Source organism: Felis catus, chromosome F1 (genome assembly GCF_018350175.1).
Source record: "Felis catus isolate Fca126 chromosome F1, F.catus_Fca126_mat1.0, whole genome shotgun sequence".
Classification (NCBI taxonomy): Eukaryota; Metazoa; Chordata; class Mammalia; order Carnivora; family Felidae; genus Felis; species Felis catus.
The window spans coordinates 19,998,992-20,020,472 of record NC_058384.1 but is presented as its reverse complement, the minus strand read 5'-3'; the positions used below and the strand labels follow the sequence as shown (position 1 = coordinate 20,020,472).

The 21,481-nt window shown below is 38.3% G+C and overlaps 1 protein-coding gene across 13 annotated transcripts in view; it reads right to left on the bottom strand.

The window, feature by feature from the left end:
- The window catches only part of RASAL2 (RAS protein activator like 2), a 362,968-nt gene that overhangs the window by 105,478 nt on the left and 236,009 nt on the right, over positions 1-21,481 (bottom strand). The window contains exons 1-2 of one of the 13 annotated variants that reach the window (XM_045048594.1): positions 8,114-8,135; positions 7,327-7,446 (exon numbers count right to left, since the gene is read on the bottom strand). The exons of the other annotated variants lie outside the window; for them this stretch is intronic. Of the exons in view, the coding sequence (XP_044904529.1) occupies positions 7,327-7,446; positions 8,114-8,120 (127 nt within the window). The 5' untranslated portion in view covers positions 8,121-8,135. Of the gene's footprint in view, positions 1-7,326; positions 7,447-8,113; positions 8,136-21,481 lie in introns of those variants that run through there. 13 annotated transcript variants of the gene reach the window in all.

Sequence of the window (21,481 nt, the reverse complement as noted above, 5' to 3'; positions counted from 1 at the left end):
AATGGTTAATTAGCTCATTAGTTTTCAGCCTTTCTCAATATAAAAAGTTAAGTCTGTAAATTTCACTTAATAATTACTTCACAGTATCCTACAGGTTTTGATATGTACCATTTTCAGGATGTTCACTTCTAACCATTTTACAATTTTCATTATTATTTCTTCATTGACAAAAGAGTCATAGAAAAGTAACTTTAAAAGTTCCCAAAGCAAAGATTTTTAAAGTAAATTTTTGTTACTAATTTCTATCTTAGTTCAACCAAGATCAAGAGAATGCATTCTGTGTGATATAAAGACTTTGAAATTTGTTGAGATTTATTTATGGTCCAGTCTATGGACAGTTTTCATGAAGATTCCATATGTGTATGATAAGACTATATAATTGTTGGATTCAGGATTTTATATATGTCCACTAACTTAAGTTTATTTTTATTTTTTTTTAATGTTTATTTATTTTTGAGACAAACAGAGACACAGCATGAGCAGGGAAGGGGCAGTGAGAGAGGGAGACACAGAATGTGAACCAGGCTCCAGGCTCTGAGCTGTCAGCACAGAGCCCGACGCGGGGCTCGAACTCACGAACTGTGAGATCGTGACCTGAGCCAAAGTTGGACGCTTAACCGACTGAGCCACCCAGGTGCCCCAAGTTTATTATGTTTTTGATGTCTTCTATAGCTTTACTAATTTTTATAGGTAAGACTGTAGATTAATCTCCTTATATTTCTGTCAATTTTTGCCTTATAAATTGAGACTGTTATTGGGTGCATGTAAGATTGTTATATCTTTCTAATAATTTCTATATTTTATCATTATGTAGTAACCTCCTTTATTCCTAATAATGGTTTTGACATAAAGTTCGATTTCATCTCATTTTCATGGCTATGCTAGCTTTCTTTTATTTGCCAAAGATATCTTCCCAAACCTTTTACTTTTAATCTTCCTGGATCTTTATGTCTCTCTCATTCACAACACTAAAAAAGATACCGAGTCTGGCAATTAACATTGTGTTTTCTGATATAGTTGGATTTTATTTTTACCATCTGTGTTTTTTGTTTTTAATGTTTAGTTATTTGTTTTGGAGGACAGAGAGAGAGAAAGAGAGAGAGAGAGAGAGAGGGTGGGAGGGAGGGAGAGGGAGAGAGAGAGAGAGAGAGAGAGAGAGAGAGAGAGAGAGAGGGTGGGAGGGAGGGAGAGGGAGAGGGAGAGAGAGAGAGAGAGAGAGAGAGAGAGAGAGAGGGGGAGAGGGGGAGAGGGGGAGAGGGGGAGAGGGGGAGAGGGGGAGAGGGGGAGAGGGGGAGGGAGAGAGGGGGAGGGAGGAGGAGAGGGAGAGAGATGGAGGGAGGAGGAGAGGGAAGAAGAAAGAGAATCCCAAGCAAGCTCTGCACTGTCAGTGCTGAGCCCGACATGGGGCTTGAATCCATGAGATTCATGGATTCCATGAGATCATGACCTGAGCTGAAATCAAGAATCAGATGCTTAACTGACTGACCCACCCAGGCACCCCACCATCTTACTGTGTTTTCTTTTCACCTTTTTTTTTTTTAATGCTTTTTTTCTGATTTTTGGTCTGTTCAGACCAAGGTTTAAAAATCCTTGGTCAAGGATTAAAAATTCATTTTCTTTTCTACTGCTTTTGAAATCATGCACTTTATTTCCATTTTTTAAATAGCTGTCCTTAACATTTCAACACATGTACCTAAAGCCTAATGCCAATCTTGATTTCTATCCTTTTCTTGAATAATTCAATGATCTTAAAAAACTTCAGTTCCAATTACCCCCTTTCTTTCTGACATATTTTTGTTGTCCACTATTTTAGTTTTACCTTATCAGAACTGTAGTTATAAATTCTCATGGGATTTTTATCTTCTTCTCTCCCTGACTAATCCAGTCTAAGATAAAAACGATTTGTCAGTTTTTGCCAATGAGCAAATTTTTCTCTTATTTTCAGTCATCAAGGGACCCAGTCCTATAGGGAACAATGGTATGAGGATTTCTAATCTTTTTTTTTTTTAAGTCTTATTTATTTAAGCTTAAAATAAATAAGCTTAAAAGTCTTATTTATTTAAGCAATCTCCATACCCAGTGTGGGGCTTGAACTCACAACTCTGAGATCAAGAGTTGCATACTCCTCAGACTGAGCCAGCCAGGAGTCCTGAGGCTTTCAGTTCTAATTCCTCACTTCATTTGGACCCTAGGCCCATCTCCTATCTTGTGGCTCTTAACTCTTAACATTCTGGGATTCTAAGACTGGCAAATGCCCCCAGGACAATTTACCACTTGTATTTTTAGTTTTCTTTTTTCTCTTCCAAGGGATTTCCTTTCCTTCCTAAGAATAGAGTTCAACCATTTAGCTAAAAAACATCTGTTTCATTAATGTGACATTTCTAGTTGTTTCTGTATTATTTTTCAAGGTGTCTGCCATTTTGCTAGAATTGAATATACTTTCTCCTTGATGTTAGGTGTAATCTTAATTATAAGTTACCAACATGAAATAGTTAACCATAGTCAGTAGAATCACTTAGAAACATGAAAATGTTTACGTTTTGTCAAAATATTCTTCTTTTATAGAATTATTCTATTAACTTCACTTAATGAAAAAAAATCACTTAAATTCAGTTTAGAACATGCAAAGTAGTACAGAATATTTGAGTATTTTGCTTCTTATTCTAGAATTTGGAAAACACAATTACAACCTACTGAATAATAATTGCAAATGCTACCAATATACCTTAAATGGTACTTGCAGATATGAGAATAGAGAGCAGTGGAGAAAAGGAGGGAAAAGGATAGTTCTGACAGAATGAGTTGGCTAATTGTGAAAATGGCTGAATCTCAAATTTTGGGGTATCTGAATAGCATTCATTCACTCATTCATTCAAAACAAGTATTTACTAAGCACTTCTTCAGTGCTATTCTGGAAGATGCCAAGATATGAAGTGAAGGACCCTACTATGCAGAAACGGGAGTGCTAGGTGGGTACACAAATAACTAACTACAATCTAAGACTGAGTAAGTTAAATGCCATAAAGTTAATACACTAGCAGTTAGCTCCCTCATCTTCTCTACTTTCCATTACTAAATCTCTACAAGCATCTTTGATTCCTGTAGGAGTTTCTCCTCTCAAAAGGTTAATCCTGTGCCCTTAATCCCACACTCACCCTCAAACTCATAAAGGATCTTGTTCCCTCAGTTAGTCTCCTCTCTTACCGGTTTAATATCTTGCTCTTTCCTATACCAAATATATGTATATATGTACAAGTCTCTCCAGTTTTTAAAAAGGTACTTTTCCTTTTTATTAGTCCCATATTTCTCCAGGCAAGAGATGGAACCTATGGCTTTCACTGTCTCATCATCTGCTGTCTTTCTCTATATTATAAAATCTGGCTTCTTTTCCCTCAGTTCTAATGAATGAAACAGAACTGACAATTTCACAAGTTATTAATCAAAAGTCTCATTAGCAAATCCAGTGGTCTTTTTTGTCTTCTGTAACCACTTAACATAGTTGACCTTCTTCTGTCTTAGTACTTATAATACACACCGTCCAGGCTTTCCTCCTGCCATTAGGATCATGCTCTCTGTATCGCCTCTTCCTCTCTACCCACCCCCCGCCCCACTACTGGTGTTCTTCAAGCTTCAGTCCCTGACCTCTGTTTTTTCTTGACAGTTTGTTGATAGTAGATCACTTACAGATGCTTAGAGCTTCAACTATCTGTCTTCTCTAGATGGCTCCCAAATGTTGCTCTCCACCTGTGACTTCATTTCCAAGACCTATATTTCTGAGTGCGTACTAGTCACCTCAAAGTCAATATAGCTAAACAGAACTCATCTTCTGTCCTCAAAATCTGGCTCCCTTTCCCAACATTTCTATTTCTGTTAATATTACCACCATCTTCCTAAATTCAAAAAGTCTTTATTTTGCTCCCCATTCCTCCAGTCTGTCAGCCACTCTGTTGATAGATTGTAATCTCTCCATCTTTTCATCTTATTCATATTAGCTGTACAAATATTTATCTGGACCTGGAGTGTGCTGGGGGTGGAAAAGACAGAGGGTTGGGCTCCTGCTGTGGAGGCATTCACATCTAGTTTTAACAACAAATAAGCCAAGCACTAATTACTAATTATAGGGCGTTAAGTGTTAAAATAGAGGCGCTTATTTCGTATCTGGACTTCTCTGATAGCTTTCAAACAGGTGTAACTGCCTCCGGTCTCATCCCCCTACAAGACACTTCCACATATGTCTTTCTAAGAAACTATTTTGGTCACATTTTTTTCTTCCTCATTAATCCTTAATTCTTCCCAACTACTTTCAGGATAAAATTGTTACTCATTAGACTGTCAGGAAAGGTCCTACCCAGTGATCCACCACACATCCTTCAAGTATTATCTCTCATTGCTAATGTACATGAACTTCCCGTTCCTTTCAAATCAGTTTGTTCATTAGATGTGAACAAAATTTAATATTCCTCATGACACTCCTTTCATACAGAAAACTCCATTTCTATAAAAACCTACTCTATGCTTTCAGATTCAGATTAAATCCTATCTCTGTAAAGCAATTTTCAGGGTTTCTAATTGAAAATGATGTCTCCCTTCTTCAAATCCCCAAGGCAATTTTTGCTAAGATAAATCATTTCATAATCAGGTACTGCTTTATTTTATTTTCTCCGTTGTTGTCTTGAATTATCATTAAATCTTTCTCCCTTAATTGTACACAGTTCATGTTTTCTCCCCAAATTCTATGTTTCTTGCAAGCAGGTTTATCGTACACTTCTTCGTATCCAGCCACAGTACCTAGCACAGGATCTTGTTCGTGAGTAAGATCTGAAGCACGGACAGAGTTACGGAAATTTCGGTTTGGATGAAGGGACACTGCCGATGAGAGAAACAGCAAGTGCAAAGGTAGGAAAGGGCAGCATTTGCCTGAGATATAGGAAGTTAATCAATTTGGTGGAATGAAAGTCCCCCTGGCCCCTCCCCAAAGGAATACTGGAATGCCAGATAGAAGGGCCAGAATAAGTTCCAGGTTACAGTGTTTTGACTTCATCTGATAGGTGAGGAGAGAGCCATGGAAGGCTTTTGAATAGAATAATGCACAGCAATTTTATGAAGCTTCATCAAACCAGCACTGCACTAAATCAATAGGAAGGCCTGAACATCAGTTAAGTGGCTTCTGTTCAAAAGTGAAGTAGTAAAGTCTAACCAATACAAAGTTCTTTCATCTTCTCTCCTAGAGAGAAACCTGCCTAAAATTCCTTAGGGAAAGAAACCATAGTTTGACAGGTTCTCTGACACAACGACTCTTTTGGTTCCATTAATTCTAGATTCATCATAAAGTAGATTCGGGTTTCTCATTGTTCTCTTGGCATCTTCACTGGGAAAAGCATGTTCTAGTTCATGGTAACTACAGTAGCAAATGATATCACAAGAGCTTTGCTTAATCCTCAAGCTATTACAAGTTGTATCTGAGATAGCTTTCCTCCTAGTTCCTCTGGAAGAATTTAGTAAATTCCCATTTACCCACAGATGGAGGTGTTCGCTACCCACGGTCAGGAGAGAGATTCAATCTCCCAAACAAGACGTGCTGACATCCAGGGCTCACTGCCGCCACAGTGGAGCAGGGGTACATAGCTATCTACTCTCTCAACAACTAAACTTGTTGTAGCCCTTGAGCAGAATCAAGACTGATTTATCTGTGTCTTGTCTATTACGAATGCTAAGGTTTCCTTCCATTAGGTGGACAGTTTGCAAGAATTTGCATGTTTCTTCTAAGTGTGTTCTAACATCCTTTGTCTTTATCACCTCCACTTGTGAGAAAAGAGTATAATTCATTAACTCTCCTAAACAGAGGACGGGAGTGGGGGCAGGAGGGGACATACACTGTAGTCCCTTTTAATTGCCCAACTCTATTTATTTGATTAAATTCTTTTTAGGTATAGAGGAGTAATGGCCAAAAAAGAAAATAAATTAATCTTGAGGTTAGATAATTAGAATACAGAAAAATATCATTCAAGAGCAAAGGAAAGATGTTTAGTGTTGACTATACCTTCCTTTCCCATGATGCAGTAGGGTCTAAGTGGTTGGTTTTACTCAGGGTTATTTGTGTTTGCTTTTCTTCACTGATGTTTCTCTAGGTATGTGGACGGGTGGGGAATGGGAAGCAGGTAGAATAGGACAGGCTTCAGAGAATTGAGGAGTTAGGAGGTACACATATTTCTTAAAGTCACCCAAATACCCAAGACAAGTGAGGCTGTGATAAACAAATTAAGAGTAGGATTAATATCGAAATATATATATATATATATATATATATATCTGAGTCTTTATAGAATTAGGAAAGATCTGATCAGGATGACTCTTTACATCTAAACCTCATGAAAAAGAAGAAATCATTTATAGAATGTTAAGATTGACAACATAATTGAATTAAAAACAGAAACTTATACTAAATACAATAAAAAAATTTTTTTTAAAAAGATAGAGATATCTTTTGGAATGGCAGAAGACTACTCCTAAGGTCATAAGCAATACTCATGAGGCACAGATCAGAAAACCATAAATTCTGTCCACTTATAATAAAGGTATATTTATATTTAGCAAAATATATGAGACAAATCAAAGGTATAGAAAAACAGATAAAGTTGAAGGCAATTATTAATCTAACAAAAGTATTCACAAATAGGATTTGTGTAAGTATCAAGCTCTCCTATTACACTGATGACACAATTGATTTATAACCTAACTTTATGAATTTGTTTATGATATCAATAATTCCACGATCAATAATTGCCTTACTTAGAAATTTATTAGAAAGCATCCATAAATGGGAAGTTTAAGTAATAGCTGTATTTTATATACTCAGTAGAAATCTGATATATGAACATTACAAGTATTTCACACCTTGCATAAAAGCTACTTCTCAATCCATATGTTGGCTTTTCTTGCACACAAAGCCCACTGCCACTCTCCCAAGGCAAGCCTCAGCATCACTGTACTGAGAGGTATAGTAAAACAATAACATATTTTGGCTAGTAGAAGTTGTCTAAATACCACGAACAGCTGACCGGATGACACAGTAAGCTTTGCACGGAGCTAGCACTCTTTGTTAAAGCAAAGCAAACTGTCTGCTATTTCTCATAGGCAATGTTGGTGACATTCTTTCTACAAACATCAGCAAACCTTGAACAGCAAACAACTTAAACATATCCTTTTAATTCCTACCCCCTTTAATATATACAGAAGTGGATTTTAGAAAATCTGGGGTCTTACTCCCCAAAGTAAGAGAAGTTCAGACAACAAACGGTTAAAAGAACAAGCGGAGCCCTACCGTACCCAGAAATGACAGAAGGCTCTTCTCCTCTTCGGTGCTACTATCCAACCACTCGGCCACATCACCGGGGGAAAGGAGACTCATTCTCCAGCCAGAAAACTTTTCCATACAGAGCACAATTACTGAATGATGGAGTGGGAAAAGAAAGATACAAAGACTGAATTCTTGGGGGTCCGACACTTAAATTGCTGGCTAGGCTGTAATGATGAAAGAGCAAATGTGATCCTCCCTCCACTCTGAATTCTGTCTCTGTGACATCAATCTAATACAACGGGGGGGAGGGGGAAGGAAATAGAGAGGGTTAAAAGAGGGTGACAGAAGAGAAGGGAAGGGAGATTTGTCCTTCTGTCTCTTAGTGTTAAGCTTTAGCCTGAAAGAGAAGCCAGGATAAAATTGAATAATGATTTGTGTTTCATGACAGGAGAAAGCAAAGGAAAATAAAGAATAAAGACACTCAAAGGAAAAGAAACAGGTTCCTACACTGAAGCAGCTTAGATAACCAGACAGCACAATAGCTAATCAGTTAAGTAAAGCATATCATCAAACAAAAACAAAGGCAAAAGAACAAATTCAGCATTTTGTTTTGTTCCGAGAAGAAAGGTTTTCAAATTTCCTTTCAGTCAACCAGAGAGAACTGCAGCCCCCTAACCCCTTCCTGCTTTAGCTATTTCAACAGCATCTCAGCCCCCTTTGCGAAGATTTCCTGCGAGCAAAGGCAGGTTGATAAATCTGTGAATAGGAAGCTCTCATCCCTCCTTTCTTCTCCTCCTCCTCCGTTCCTCCCCCCACCTCGCATGGCGACGGCATTGATCGACAATAATGGAATCTGTAACTGACTGCCAACAGCAACATTAAGGATATTACAAGTCCACTTCATAAGAATTCGAGCCGGTGGTCGGAACTTGGGGGCAACTCTGGGCTTCTAGTCAATAGCTCTGTCTTTCTTAGCGAGAAAGAAAAGAGGGGTGGAGAGCGCGGGGGGGGGGGGGGGGGGGGGAGAGAGGGAGAATAGGAAAGAAGGCTGAAATCTGAAAGAAAGAAGTCAGAGAAGTAAGCTTGTTGGGCTATAGGTTCAGAGACCCATCAATGTAGCAAACGACTGTCCTTCAACTCCTGTCACACTGTCATTGTGAAGGAGTCCGAAACAGATGGATTTTTAAATATGATTTACATTATATACTTACATGCTTGGATTTAAGGTCAGTTCACAGGCTTACACCTTATTAACACGCAGAGAAAAATCAAGCAGTAGAGATATTTTCAGAGACCCATAAATCACTAATATCCCCGTTTTCTGTAGATTGATCAGGCGTGCTATGAGAAAACAACACTCTTAAAAAGCTAAGAGTCTTCCCCTGCATTAGTAAAATATTAGCTCTGTTCCCAATAATCTATTTTCTTTCTGTTCTAGCAGTCTGCCTTCAGTGAGAGAATTCTCACTGCTTAAGAGTTACTATCTCAGTATATCCTGAATCCAGACTCTCCTCTCCATGTTGACTTCATTATTCTTCATCTGGACTCTAGTCAACTCGGTAAGATTCTTGTTTTATATATTAACCTTTATAAACCCAGTGGCTAAAGTAGTGCCTGGCACTTAGAAGGAGTTCACTTATTTACTGAAGTTTTGTTTAGCTGCTCTAAAAGTTTTAATAGCTTCAAGATTGGCAGGAAATATCAGGCTGAGTATTTTAGGATCTCTTTTCTTTTTTTTAATTTTTTAATGTTCATTTACTTTTGAGAGAGACAGACAGACAGACAGACAGATCGTGAGCAGGGAATGGGCAGAGAGAGAGGGAGACACAGAATCCGAAGCAGGCTCCAGGCTCTGAGCTGTCAGCACAGAGCCCAATGCAGGGCTCGAACTCACCAACTGCGAGATCATGACCTGAGCTGAAGTCTGACTCTTAACCTACTGAGCCACCCAGGCGCCTCCTTTTTTCTTTTTTAATGTTTATTTTTGACACAGAGAGAGAAAGAGACAGAGCATGAGCCAGGATCTCTTTTTAAAATTAGTCATTTTGACAGATAGTTACTTAAAAGTAGTTATAGCAATAGTACCAACTGAGGAGATAGAAAATCTAGGGGCGCCTGGGTGGCTCAGTTGGTTCAGCGTCCAACTTCGCCTCAGGTCGTGATCTCATGGTTAGTGGGTTCGACCCCCACGTCCGGCTCTGTGCTGACAGCTCAGAGCCTGGAGCCTGCTTCATATTCTGTGTCTCCCTCTCTCTCTGTCCCTCCCCCGACTCATGCACTGTCCCTCAAAAATGAATAAACATTAAAAATATATTTAAATAAATCCATACTCTGTTACTCAAAATAACTACATAAAATTGAAAAATATTGACAAATATGTATAAAAAACATTTTCTCAAAATCCACAGTCTATGCTTGCTTAGTATTTAAGCATGAATTGATAATCCCTTTGTAAGAACTTTAGGACACGCCAGAATATCTGGAGCTCCCAAGGTGAAACCATTGGCCTAGAGCATCAAGTTCAAACAACTTGGTGTGATGTGGCTCCTGCTTCTTTCCTGGTAGCGGCTCCCCCACACTCTCCTTGACTTAGCTGTGCTGTGCTATCTACCTCGCTTCCAAGTCTTTGCATGTTCCAAAGCAAAGTAATCACAATTCATCTGTTTTGTTCATTGGTATATCCCCACTCTCTAGAGCACTGCCTGGCATACAGTAGGTGCTCAAACATCTTTGTTGATTGACTTTGGTACCTCCAGTGAGGTATCATTCTTTCTACCATGTATACCCGACTATATTGAACTGATCCATTAGGACTCAGTTCAAATATTACATCTCCGGGTCTTTCCTGACACCTTAAGGCAGAGTTAATAGCTTTCTTACCCATACTTTCATTGTTATTGCTCCTATTACTTTATTGAAATTATCTGTCTACATAGTGATTTCTTCCACTACGCCTTGTGCATTTTAAAGGCGAAAACTGTGCTCTAGTAATCTAAACAAAATGTTTTAATGTCTAGCACACAGTGGATAATTCATAAATGTTTACTGAATGACTTACTAGTGAAAGTGAAATTGTGATGCTATATACCAAAGTACTAAAGAATTCTATGTATTCCTGATAAAAGGATCTACACCACCAGTCTCCAAATCAACAACCAAAAATAAAATGTGGTAAAAGAAAAAATGAATCCTTTATTTTATGTATTATACCAAAGAAAAGTCAGTATAGGCACAACGATATCACCAAAATAATCCGGTACGAGAAACTTGCCTTCTTTAAACAGAGAGTTAGCAAATGAGGCACCCCAAGGAAAAGCTCTAGATTGAAATTTTGTCATAATATAAAAGGCACCGAATTGTTTTTCCTTGTTTATAGCCAGAGCATAGCATGAATTAGACCTGCTTACATAAAAATTTCCTTAAAAATAAAGCAATAAAACTTACTTCAAGATGTAAACATTCTATGGTGGGCTGTACATTTTGTTAAAATATGAGTCAAGGCACCAAAATACTGTGAGTAGGGCTGTTAGAAATAATACTTGACAATAATCTTCTCAACAAATGAACCAATCACATAGATCTTGGTGGTTACTGTGTTCTTCACATGTAGTAAGTGTAAGCATGTACTTACTATTGACATTTGTTTTTATTTCATTCGTTATTTTCCAAAAAATACTGAAAGCTTATGGAAAATGCTTGGTGACTGGGCATTTCTATTTGAGGGCATTTACATTTCCTTGTAAATGCGTGTATGTGATACGTGTGTGTGTGTGACTTACTGGGCTGCAACTACTAATACGGCGTTTTTAGGCACTTCATTAAGTGCTCTAGATACAATATCTCATTTGAAATTCTTAAACAACAACCAGGTGGGATAGGTATTATCTCCATTTCACCAATGAGAAAACCATAGATCAGGAAACTTGTCTACCTACCGACCTTTGTCTAAGGTAATAGGTAGGGATGCAAATGAAACTTGAATGTCTGGATGTTTGGCCAAATTCCCTACCATACTATTATACACCCTACCAGGGCTGATCTATCGAAGGGCCAGCAAAGGTTTCCTGTAGAGGGTCGGCTAGTAAATATTTCATGCTTTGGGGGCCATATAGTCTCTATCACAACTATTTTAATTCCACCACTGTAGCAAGAAAGCAGTCATAGGCAATATGTAGACGAATGGGCATGGCTGGATGCCAGTACAACCTTATGTACAATACAGAAAAAAAAAAAAAAAAAAAGGGCCCTGGGCCATGGTGTACTGACCCCTGATTCAGGCCCACGCTGTCAATTCAGTCAACCTTTTCTGACTCCCTAACGTATTTGTGGATCTCTGGCAGGTCTTCATGATTGAAAAATAAATAAAATAACTATTTGCCTGGGTCAAATAAAGTTTTCATTTTAAGAACGGTATAATTGTCTTTATTATTTTATTTTAAGACACTAGAAACCAGTTATTTCTTTCCTCCTACTTCCTTGATCTCATAGTCCTAGAGAAAACTTAAGTTTCAGTTGAGTAACGGGTATAAAAAATGTAGCCCCCTCTTCACTTATTTACAGTCCTGATTTTTGTTATAGCTACCTTTTTTATAGCTATCAGCTTTCAGACTCACTCATTTGACAGCATCAGTGACAGTATGTGCCAAGCACTGTTTTAAGCCTTGGGATACAGTTGTGAATAAGAGACAAAACCTCTGCCCTCAGAGAGCTTACATTCTTGGGGGAAGAGAAAGCAATACACAAGAGAAAAAGGTTAAGCTATATACTGTGTTAGGGTGAAGAGTGCCAAGGATAAGAATAAAGCAAGAAACGGGTGTAGGTAATGTTGGAGAGCTTTACAATTTCAGAGGGTAGGCAGGCAAGGTATCTCTGAGAGACCGACTTTTGAGTAAAGGGTTCCTGGGTTTTTGGGAAGAGGGTAAAAACAGTAAAAAAAAAAGATCTGGAAGCGGCAACAGTCAGGAAATCACTGCAGGTAAACTGGATTGACTCAGGGGGGAAAGAAAAAGGAAAATGAGGTCTGTGAAGAAACAGGAAGCCAGATCGTATGAAGTTACAAGGTCTTTGGCTCTTATCCTTAGTAGATAGGAAGACATTATGAAGCAGAAGTGATTTGTTAGGCTTGTTTTTTAAAAAATATGAGCTTTATTGAAATAGAGGTCCCGTACCATAAAATTCACTCTTTTAAAGTAGTTTAAAATATAGTCACAAAGTTGTGCAAATATCACGACAGTTTAATTGCAGACCATTTTCATCACCTCAGAAAGAAACCTGGCTCTCATTAGCACCTGGTTCTCCTTCCTCTCAACTGCTGAGTCCTTAGGAACTGCTAATCTAAGTTTTGTCTTTATGAATCTTCCTGTTCTAGACATTTCTTATACATGAAATCACATACTATGTGGCCTTCTGTACCTGATTTGATTTAATTTAATTTAATCTATGCTGTAGCATGTATCAGTACTTCATTCTTTTCAATGGCCAACTAGTATTCCACCGATGGACATTTGGGTTATTTCTACTTTACAGTATTACAAATATAGGCATTCCTTGGATATATTGTGGGTCTGGCTCCAGACCACTGCAATAAAGTCAGTATCTCAATAAAGCTAGTCAGATTAATTTTTTGATTTCCCATTGCATATAAAAGTTATGTTTACAGAACACTGTACTTTATGAAGTGTGCAAGGGCATGAAGCCTAAAAAAACAATGTATATACCTTAACTTAAAAATATTTTATTGCTAAATAATGCAAGCCATCATCTGAGCTTTCAGTGTATGGTGATCTTTGGCTGGTGGAGGGTCTTGCCTCAATGTTGGCGGCTGCTGACTGATCAGCGTGGTGGTTGAGGAAGGTTGAGGTGGCTGTGGCAATTTCTTAAAATAATAACAAGCTTTTGCTGCATCAATAGACTCTTGCATGTTAATTTCTCTGTAACATGAGATGCTGTTTGATAGCATTTGGCCCACAGGACTTTTGTGAAAATTGGAGTCAATCCTCTCAGATCCTGCCACTGCTTTATTAACAAGGTTAGGTAATATTCTAAATCCTTGGTTGTCATTTGAACAAGCTTCATAGTATTTTCCCCGGGAGAGTCAGGGCCTTCTTCTGGATAAGGTTTGGCTTAAGGGGAAGTTGTGGCTGGTTTGATCTTCTATCTAGAGCATTCAAACGTTCTCCCTATTTGCAATAAGGCTGTTTCAACTTTCTTATCATTTGTGTATTTATTGGAGTAGCACTTTTAATTTCCTTCAAGAACGCTTCCTTTATATTCACAACTTGGCTAACTGGTACAAGAGACCTAGCTTTGGGCATGTCTTGGCTTTCAACGTGCCTTCCTCACTATACTTAATAATTTCTAGCTTTTGATTTAAAGTGAGAGACATGTGACCCTTCTTTTTACTTGAACACTTGGAGGTCACTGCAGGGTTATTCATTGGCCTAATTTCAATATTGCTGTGTCTCAGGAAATAGGGAGGCCCGAAGAGGAGCGAGGGAGGGAATGGTGGGTTAGTGGAGCCGTCAGAACACACACAACATTCATTAAGTTTGCCATGTTTTTTTAAATACCTTTTAAATGTTTATTTATGTATTTTGAGAGAGAGCGCGCATATACGCACAAGCAGGGGAGGGACAGAAAGAGAGGGAGAGAGAGAGAATCCCGAGCAGGCTCCGCACCGTCAGCACAGAGCCCGACGTGGGACTGGATCTCACAAACCATGAGATCATGACCAGAGCTGAGATCGAGAGTCAGATGCTTAACCGACTGAACCACCCAGGTGCCCCGATTAAGTTTGCTGTCTTATATGGGTGTGGGTTTGTGGCACCTCAAAACAATGACTGTAGTAACATCAAAGATCACCGATCACAGATCAGCAGACCAAACATAATAATAATGAAAAAGGCTGAAATATTTCGAGAATTAACAAAATGTAGCAAGAGACACAAAGTAAGCAAATGCTATTGGAAAATGACAAAAATGGGCTTGCTTAATGTAGGGGTTGCCCCTACACCTTAAATTTGTTAAAAAATACAGTCTCTGCAAATTGCAATGAGGTGAAAAGCAATAAAACGAGGTATCCCTGTAGTGCTGCCATAAACATTCCTGTACAACTTTTTTCTGTGTAAGCCTTGTAGTTTAAAAGGATATCCAAATAAGATGTACTATATAATCAGCTTTTTCTGTACCAAGAATTTTAAAATGCTACAGCAGAAGAGAGTTATTTTCCAATTTTACAAGCACCAGTTTTCCTCCTAATTCCTCTGGGATTTCCATCCTTTTTGAAGAAACCAAAACTACTGACTCAGTCTCTTTTCTCCTGCTCTACTATTCTTGCACACAGGAAAAGATTAATACTAGATACTCAGGAACGAACAAAGGCAGGTAAATAGGACAATAGATCTTTTCCTAAACTGACAACTAAAATTGGTAAAGTCGATGGATTTTGGTGGGGGGGGGGGGTGTAATTTTACATTTTGATATGGTTTCAAATTTACAAAAATGGCACAAGAAGAGCACAAGGAATTCCTACATACCTGTGTCCAGATTCATCATCTGTTCACCTTTTGCTACCTTTGCTTGATTATCCTCTGTGTCAATTATTATTTATGTAAATATTTTACATTATTTACATTATTACATTATTTATATGCATAAAAATATGCATTTTTTAAACCATGTGAGAAAGCTGGAGACATTATGCCCTTTATCACCAACAGCTTCAGTTTCTATTTTCTAAAACAAAGGACATTCTCTTATATACTCCAGAACAATTATCAAAATTAGGAAATTTAATACTGATGTTGGTTGATTTTTTAAGGATAAAATTAAATATTGTGCAAAATCCACTCTATGTGCAAAATCCATATATAAATTCTATTTCAGTATCACACCAAGTCCTTTATTTGAAAACCAAATTGCCTTCAAGGAATGGTTACTAAGATATCACAAGGACTGATTCCAAGTATAATTCAAAGTTATAGTCCCTATCATATTAAAATAATGTCTATCAAATTTTTGAAGGGTTACTAAACTTATTAGCATTCAATATACTATTGTGATAAAGGACTGAAAGTAAGAATAACTAGTTTTCAAGAAGGGCAACTGAAGGACAAGTAAAGTGATCGATTGCATTTCCATCTTGATACTCCTTTGGATATGCACAACTGTTGCCTCAAAGAAGCTTAAAGTAAATGCCAAACTATGGTTTTTGCCTTATATTGTGGTGAGGAGATATGTTACTGAAACAGAAACAGAGTTAAATCTAATGAAATTTACAGTTTAACACTTTAAATAGTATCCCAAATGTAAATATCTCAACCATTTACATATAAATTATATAACAATACGTGCACTCACACATTATTTTCATTTGCCATGTTACCTTACAATTTTAGAGCTGAAGAAACTAACAAAGCTTGGGTAAATTTTCTTTCATTTGGATTTAGGAAGCAATACTCTTGATATGTGCAGTCATTGAATAATAAGGTTATTATTAGAGGCATTTCTATTATGTGACTATATAAAACATATAAAAAGGTACTTTGATGTCTTCTACTGAAAAGGGGTATCAAAATGTAAAGTAGTAAAAACAAACAAAAAAGGTAAGGTAGTAAAACAATTATAAAACAGATGCTCAAAAGTAATGTGCCAAGGACCAATGGCAATTCTGTTTAGGGAAGTGAATGACTATCTAGAATTAAAGATTATCAGATTTCTTAAACACTTCATTTTCTGAGAAAACGAAGGTTTAGAGAAGCAACAAAGTTCACACAGCCAGTAAGGGGTTGGGGGTAGGGTTCCAAGACTTAGATATTTCTGTTTCAGAGCTGACATCCCTACCACATTCTATTTTTTTTTAATGTTTATTTACCTTTGAGAGAGACAGACAGAGCGTGAGTGGGGGAGGGGCAGAGAGAGAGGGAGACACAGAATCGGAAACAGGCTCTAGGCCCTGGGTTGTCAGCACAGAGCCCAATGCTGGGCTCGAACCCAGGAACCGTGAGTTCATGACCTGAGCTGAAGTCGGACACATAACCACCTGAGCCACCCAGGAGCCCCAACCACATTCTAAATAGAGTCTGTTTCTATAAAATTTTTAGATATTTTGAAAGATGTTTGAAGTGTGAAGGTCAACAGTCATTAAGTGGAAAGGAAAACGGTTTTATTTGCTCAATGATCTAAGATACTGTGACAAGGTTAAATAAATTGTGTAGAAATCCAAAGATCCCTAAAAATCAGGAGGCCAGACTGCCCCCCTCCCGCCCCAGTCTTTAAAGTGAAGGTATGAAAAGATCAGCTTGCATTTCTTTCATTCCTTTCCACCAATGAAAGATTCTGATGGCCTGATTGTGTTTTACAAATATCTCCTAACAAAAGGATTTCGCTGAACATTAGTGCAATGCTTGGCACACAGTAAGGGCTCATTATTTGTTAAACGAATGAATAAATGAAAATATTTTCCCATGCCCGCTCAGGATATTTGACATGGTTATTTGACCCAACAGGCATTTTAATGAGGCTGTTTAATGCTGTGCTTGACAAATTTGCTATTGCTGATTTTACAATGGAGAAACCATGTCAATTTTTAAAAAAAAATTTAAACACTTTATTTATTTTTGAGAGACAGAGCATGAATGGGGGGAGGGGCAGAGAGAGAGGGAGACATAGAATCTGAAGCAGGCTCCAGGCTCTAAGCTGTCAGCACAGAGCCCGACGCGGGGCTCGAACTCACGAACTGTGACATCATGACCTGAGCCGAAGTCGGTTGTTTAACTGAATGAGCCACTCAGGCTCCCCAAACCAAGTCAATTTTTATCCATCATTTTAAGTAATGTCTTTAAAGTCAGAGAATGTAACACGTTTAGAGAAGAAAATACAAAGCTTGGTGGTTTTAAGATAAAATTTAACTCTGGACATGTGGTGGCCAGTAGACATTAACGCACACTACTGATTATGGAGAATGTATATGTTGCTACAAAAATATTTTGGCAACTCAAAAGAAAAGTATCAAATGGCTTCACATGTTTTTTTTTTTTAAGTTTGTTTATTTTGAAAGAGAGAGAGAGAGAAAGAGAGAGAGCACGCACACGTGCACGAGTTGGGGAGGAACCAAGAGACGAAGAGAGAATCCTAAGCAGGCTGTGTACCACCAGCACAGAGCTCGACGTGTGGGAACCCATGAACCATGAAATCATGACCTGAGCAAAACCAAGAGTTGCACACTTAACCGACTGAATCACCCAGGTGCCCCCACACCTATTTATTTTTACATTAAAAATCCTAACTATTAAGAACTTTCAGTACATTTATTCTCACCTAGATTGTTAAAACACCATACATAAATCTGCCCAGAAAACATCCCTCACTGAAAAAACAAACACTACCCTCAACATTTTAATTTCTTTTTTGTTAGCATTTGAGTGTGCTACAAATTGGGCTTTAGCATAATAATAAATTGGAACAAAACAGTTGAATCAATAGATATATAAAATGTGCTCCAATTGATTTTAAATGAGTTTAAATGGCAGAACTTCTATAATATTATCTATCTACCTGGAAATTTTATTCACACAAAAGTGGAACACACAAAATTTGTGTAATATAAAGATGAATCAGAAAACAGCTTGTTCTCAAGAAGCTTGCAGGCTAGGGGCGCCTGGGTGGCGCAGTCGGTTAAGCGTCCGACTTCAGCCAGGTCACCATCTTGCGGTCCGTGAGTTCGAGCCCCGCGTCGGGCTCTGGGCTGATGGCTCGGAGCCTGTTTCCGATTCTGTGTCTCCCTCTCTCTCTGCCCCTCCCCTGTTCATGCTCTGTCTCTCTCTGTCCCAAAAATAAATAAACGTTGAAAAAAAAAAATTAAGAAGCTTGCAGGCTATACTTTTCTGATAGTTTACCCTTATCGATAAAAAATGTAACCTCACACATCTAGTACATGTACATTTATTTATAAGTTATATATGTGGGTAATACATGTACTATAACTATGTAGTAAATGTTAGTGAAGTGTATTTTTTTTTATTTTGGATAAAAAATTAAAGGAATAAAAAAAAGCTCGCATTTTCTTCTCACCCACAATGGACTGCCTTCTGCATTATGCTGGGATGCACCCAGTTTGGAGAGATAATAAATATGGGGCACACTTCAGTGGCCTTCGCAGATATCCTGGAATGATGACAGCATCCTGCCTTCAGAACTAAAGTATGGCCTTAAGAATTCTTCTAAACACAGTACTCTGTCAGTTACTATTGAGTTAATCAGAGTCAGCATACAAACTGAAACACATTTGCCATCTGTAGTCTGTATCAATTTAACACTTTTACAGAAGCAAGATAGGCAGTCCACTGTTTAAGTCACATTCAGTGAAGCATTTAAGCATACTGGGCTTGTTTTCTGGATACCTCTTTATTGACAAGCCAGTTAAAAATGCTATATTTACTGAGAGATGCCCTCAGCCCCACCAACTATTGTCAGATTTGAACATCTCTCCAGATTTAAGGAGATGAAGGAACCTTAGAGTCTTTCTCATTTAAATTAAACTGATCCCTAGTCAAGAGTCACTAAAAGAAAAAAGTGTAGGCACAATTTGGAAGGGTAAAGGAATACTTTATTACTTGAAGGAATTCTATGTTATAATTGTCTGGACAATCTACTCACTATAGTAGATTTGTGTACAGACTGGCATGATTCTTCCCCTCCCTTTCTTCCAAAAGGAATGTCGAGCAAGGTATTTCTTATTGCCCCTAAATTTTAAATAAACTCAAAGTGGATTAAGTATCCCCGATTTCAAAAAAAAAGTGGAAAACAGCAGGAACCAGATTCTTCCTCAGGGCTCACTAGGAGAAGCCTCTCTCTACCACGTCAGTTTCTCAGTCTTTACAGGCAGGGGAAGAATTCAAAGACTACCTTCCAAAATGTGCTATTCTAGAAAGGAATGCATTACCTACCTATCTTTCCCCCACATCCTAAAAAAGAAACACCAAAGAATCACTGATAAAGACTGGGGGTGTCTGGCTAGCAACTGACTCCAGGTTAGAAAGCCGAAGCAGTGTATTAACTAGAGAAAGGCAAGGGAGAGGAGAAAGAGAATGATGGGGTGAATTGTGTCTCCCCAAAATTCATATGCAGAACTCCTTATCCCCAGGACCTTAGAATGTGACATTATTTGGATATAGGGCCTTGCAGTTGTGATTGGTTAAGAAGAGGTCATTAGAGTGGATCCTAATCTAGTATTAGTGGTGTCCTTATAAAATCAAGAAGTTTGAACACAGAAGCACTCATACAGGGAGGACAGCGTGTCCAAGATGATGGCACAGATCAGGGTGATGCTTCCACAAGCCAAGGAAGGTCAAAGATGGCCAAGAAATCACCAGAAACTATGCCGGAGACCTGGGAAAGATTCTCTCTCACAGCCCTCAGAAGGAAGCCACGCTGTGGATACCTGGATCTTGGACGTCCAGTCTCCGGAAGTGTGAGGCAAAACATTTCTGGTGTTTAAGCCACCTCGTTTGGTACTTTGTACAGCAGCCCTAGCGAATACGCTGACCAAGATACAGCCGAGGGGCAGCCTGGAGCCCTGTGATGATATGTCCAACTGAGTAAAACCTCGTGTCCCTTTTCCCCAGTCCCCCCCTTCCCAGCTCCAACACCACAGAAATTAGAATTAGAAAAGGGAGGGGGGAGGTGAGAGGAGTGAAAGGATCAGCTGGGCATCTCCCACTCCAAGCTCCGGTGGTAGGTGGTGGTAGGGGAGTTAATTCAGACAGGAGATAGAATTTTAAATTGAAGTGGACTCAATGGACTGTTTCATTACTGAAAGTAACCAAAAATAACCATTGGCTCCCCATGGTATCATTAGAGATCAGCTTTCTAGCAGTGATAACACAGTGGGGGGCAAAGACTTGGGAAAACAAAACCACCCCCCTTCACCTCCTCTAGGCTTATGCTCAGAGGCAGACTCAGGGGCTGTGGGGCCTGAAGCTTGTTCCATTTGTGGGGCTATCTTTAAGAAAAGCAACACCAAATCACAAACACAAATCTCTCTTTTCTTGTTTTCTCTCCTTCATTAAGGTCCCATATGCTGGTAAGATCTGGGGAGGCCCGGGGCGGCAGAGACTGCCATAAGACAGAGACAAGTTACTTCAACAACAGCCAGGTTGTCAAAGGTTTATCAAAATCCTACTGCCATTTATAAGAGTCGCTCACAGTTCACCTAAAGACATCATCTTTCAGCTATGGTACAAAATCTGTGGTGATAGGTCACTATCTTGCTTTCCTTTAATGCATTCTTACGTTTCAGCAGTGGTGCATTTAGTCAGGGTCTGCTATATGTTACTGGTAGGAGGTCCTAGTCAACGTGGTTAGACAAGACAAGCAATAGGAACATCTGAAAGAAGGGATATAGATATCTGCAAGAAAAAAAATTAACGATAAATTCTTGCAGAAAAGAAGATGTATTCCTAAGTGAGGATGGCAGCAGGGGACAAGAGAATCAATTGAAAAACAATAAAAGGATTTAGTAAGATAATTAAAACAAAGATAAATGTACAGAAACTGAGTTTTTCCAATTACCAATTGGACAAATTAGTGAGAAAAAGATCCATTAAAAAAACAATAAAAGCTATAAACTATGAAACTATAAGCTTAATAAGAAAAATTTAAGACGAATACAGAAAAAAAATATAAAGCTTTATACATGATAGGGTGCTGTTAGACCATGGTGGAGGGAAAAAGGTTGTTCAATAAATATAGCAAGAAAAGGTTATCAGTATGAAAAAAGTATAAAAGTATGAAGATCAACTTCTGGTAGATTAAGGACTTGAATGTCAAGAGCAAAAATTTTAAACTTCTAATAAAAAATATCTTGAGACTGTGGGGTGGGAAATGATTTTGTAAATAAAAAACAAAAAATATTGGCTATAAAATAAATATTGATAGGTTTATCTATATAAAGTTATTAATATATATTCAAAAATTTTTAATGTTTATTCATTTTTAGAGAGAGGAGGGGCAGAGAGAGAGGGAGACACAGAATCTGAAGCAGGCTCCAGGCTCTTGAGTTGTCAGCACAGAGGCCGACACGGGGCTCGAACTCATGAACCATGAGATCATGACCTGAGCTAAAGTCGGATGCTTAACTGACTGAGCCATCCAGGTGCCCCATAAAATTATAAACTTTTGTTCATC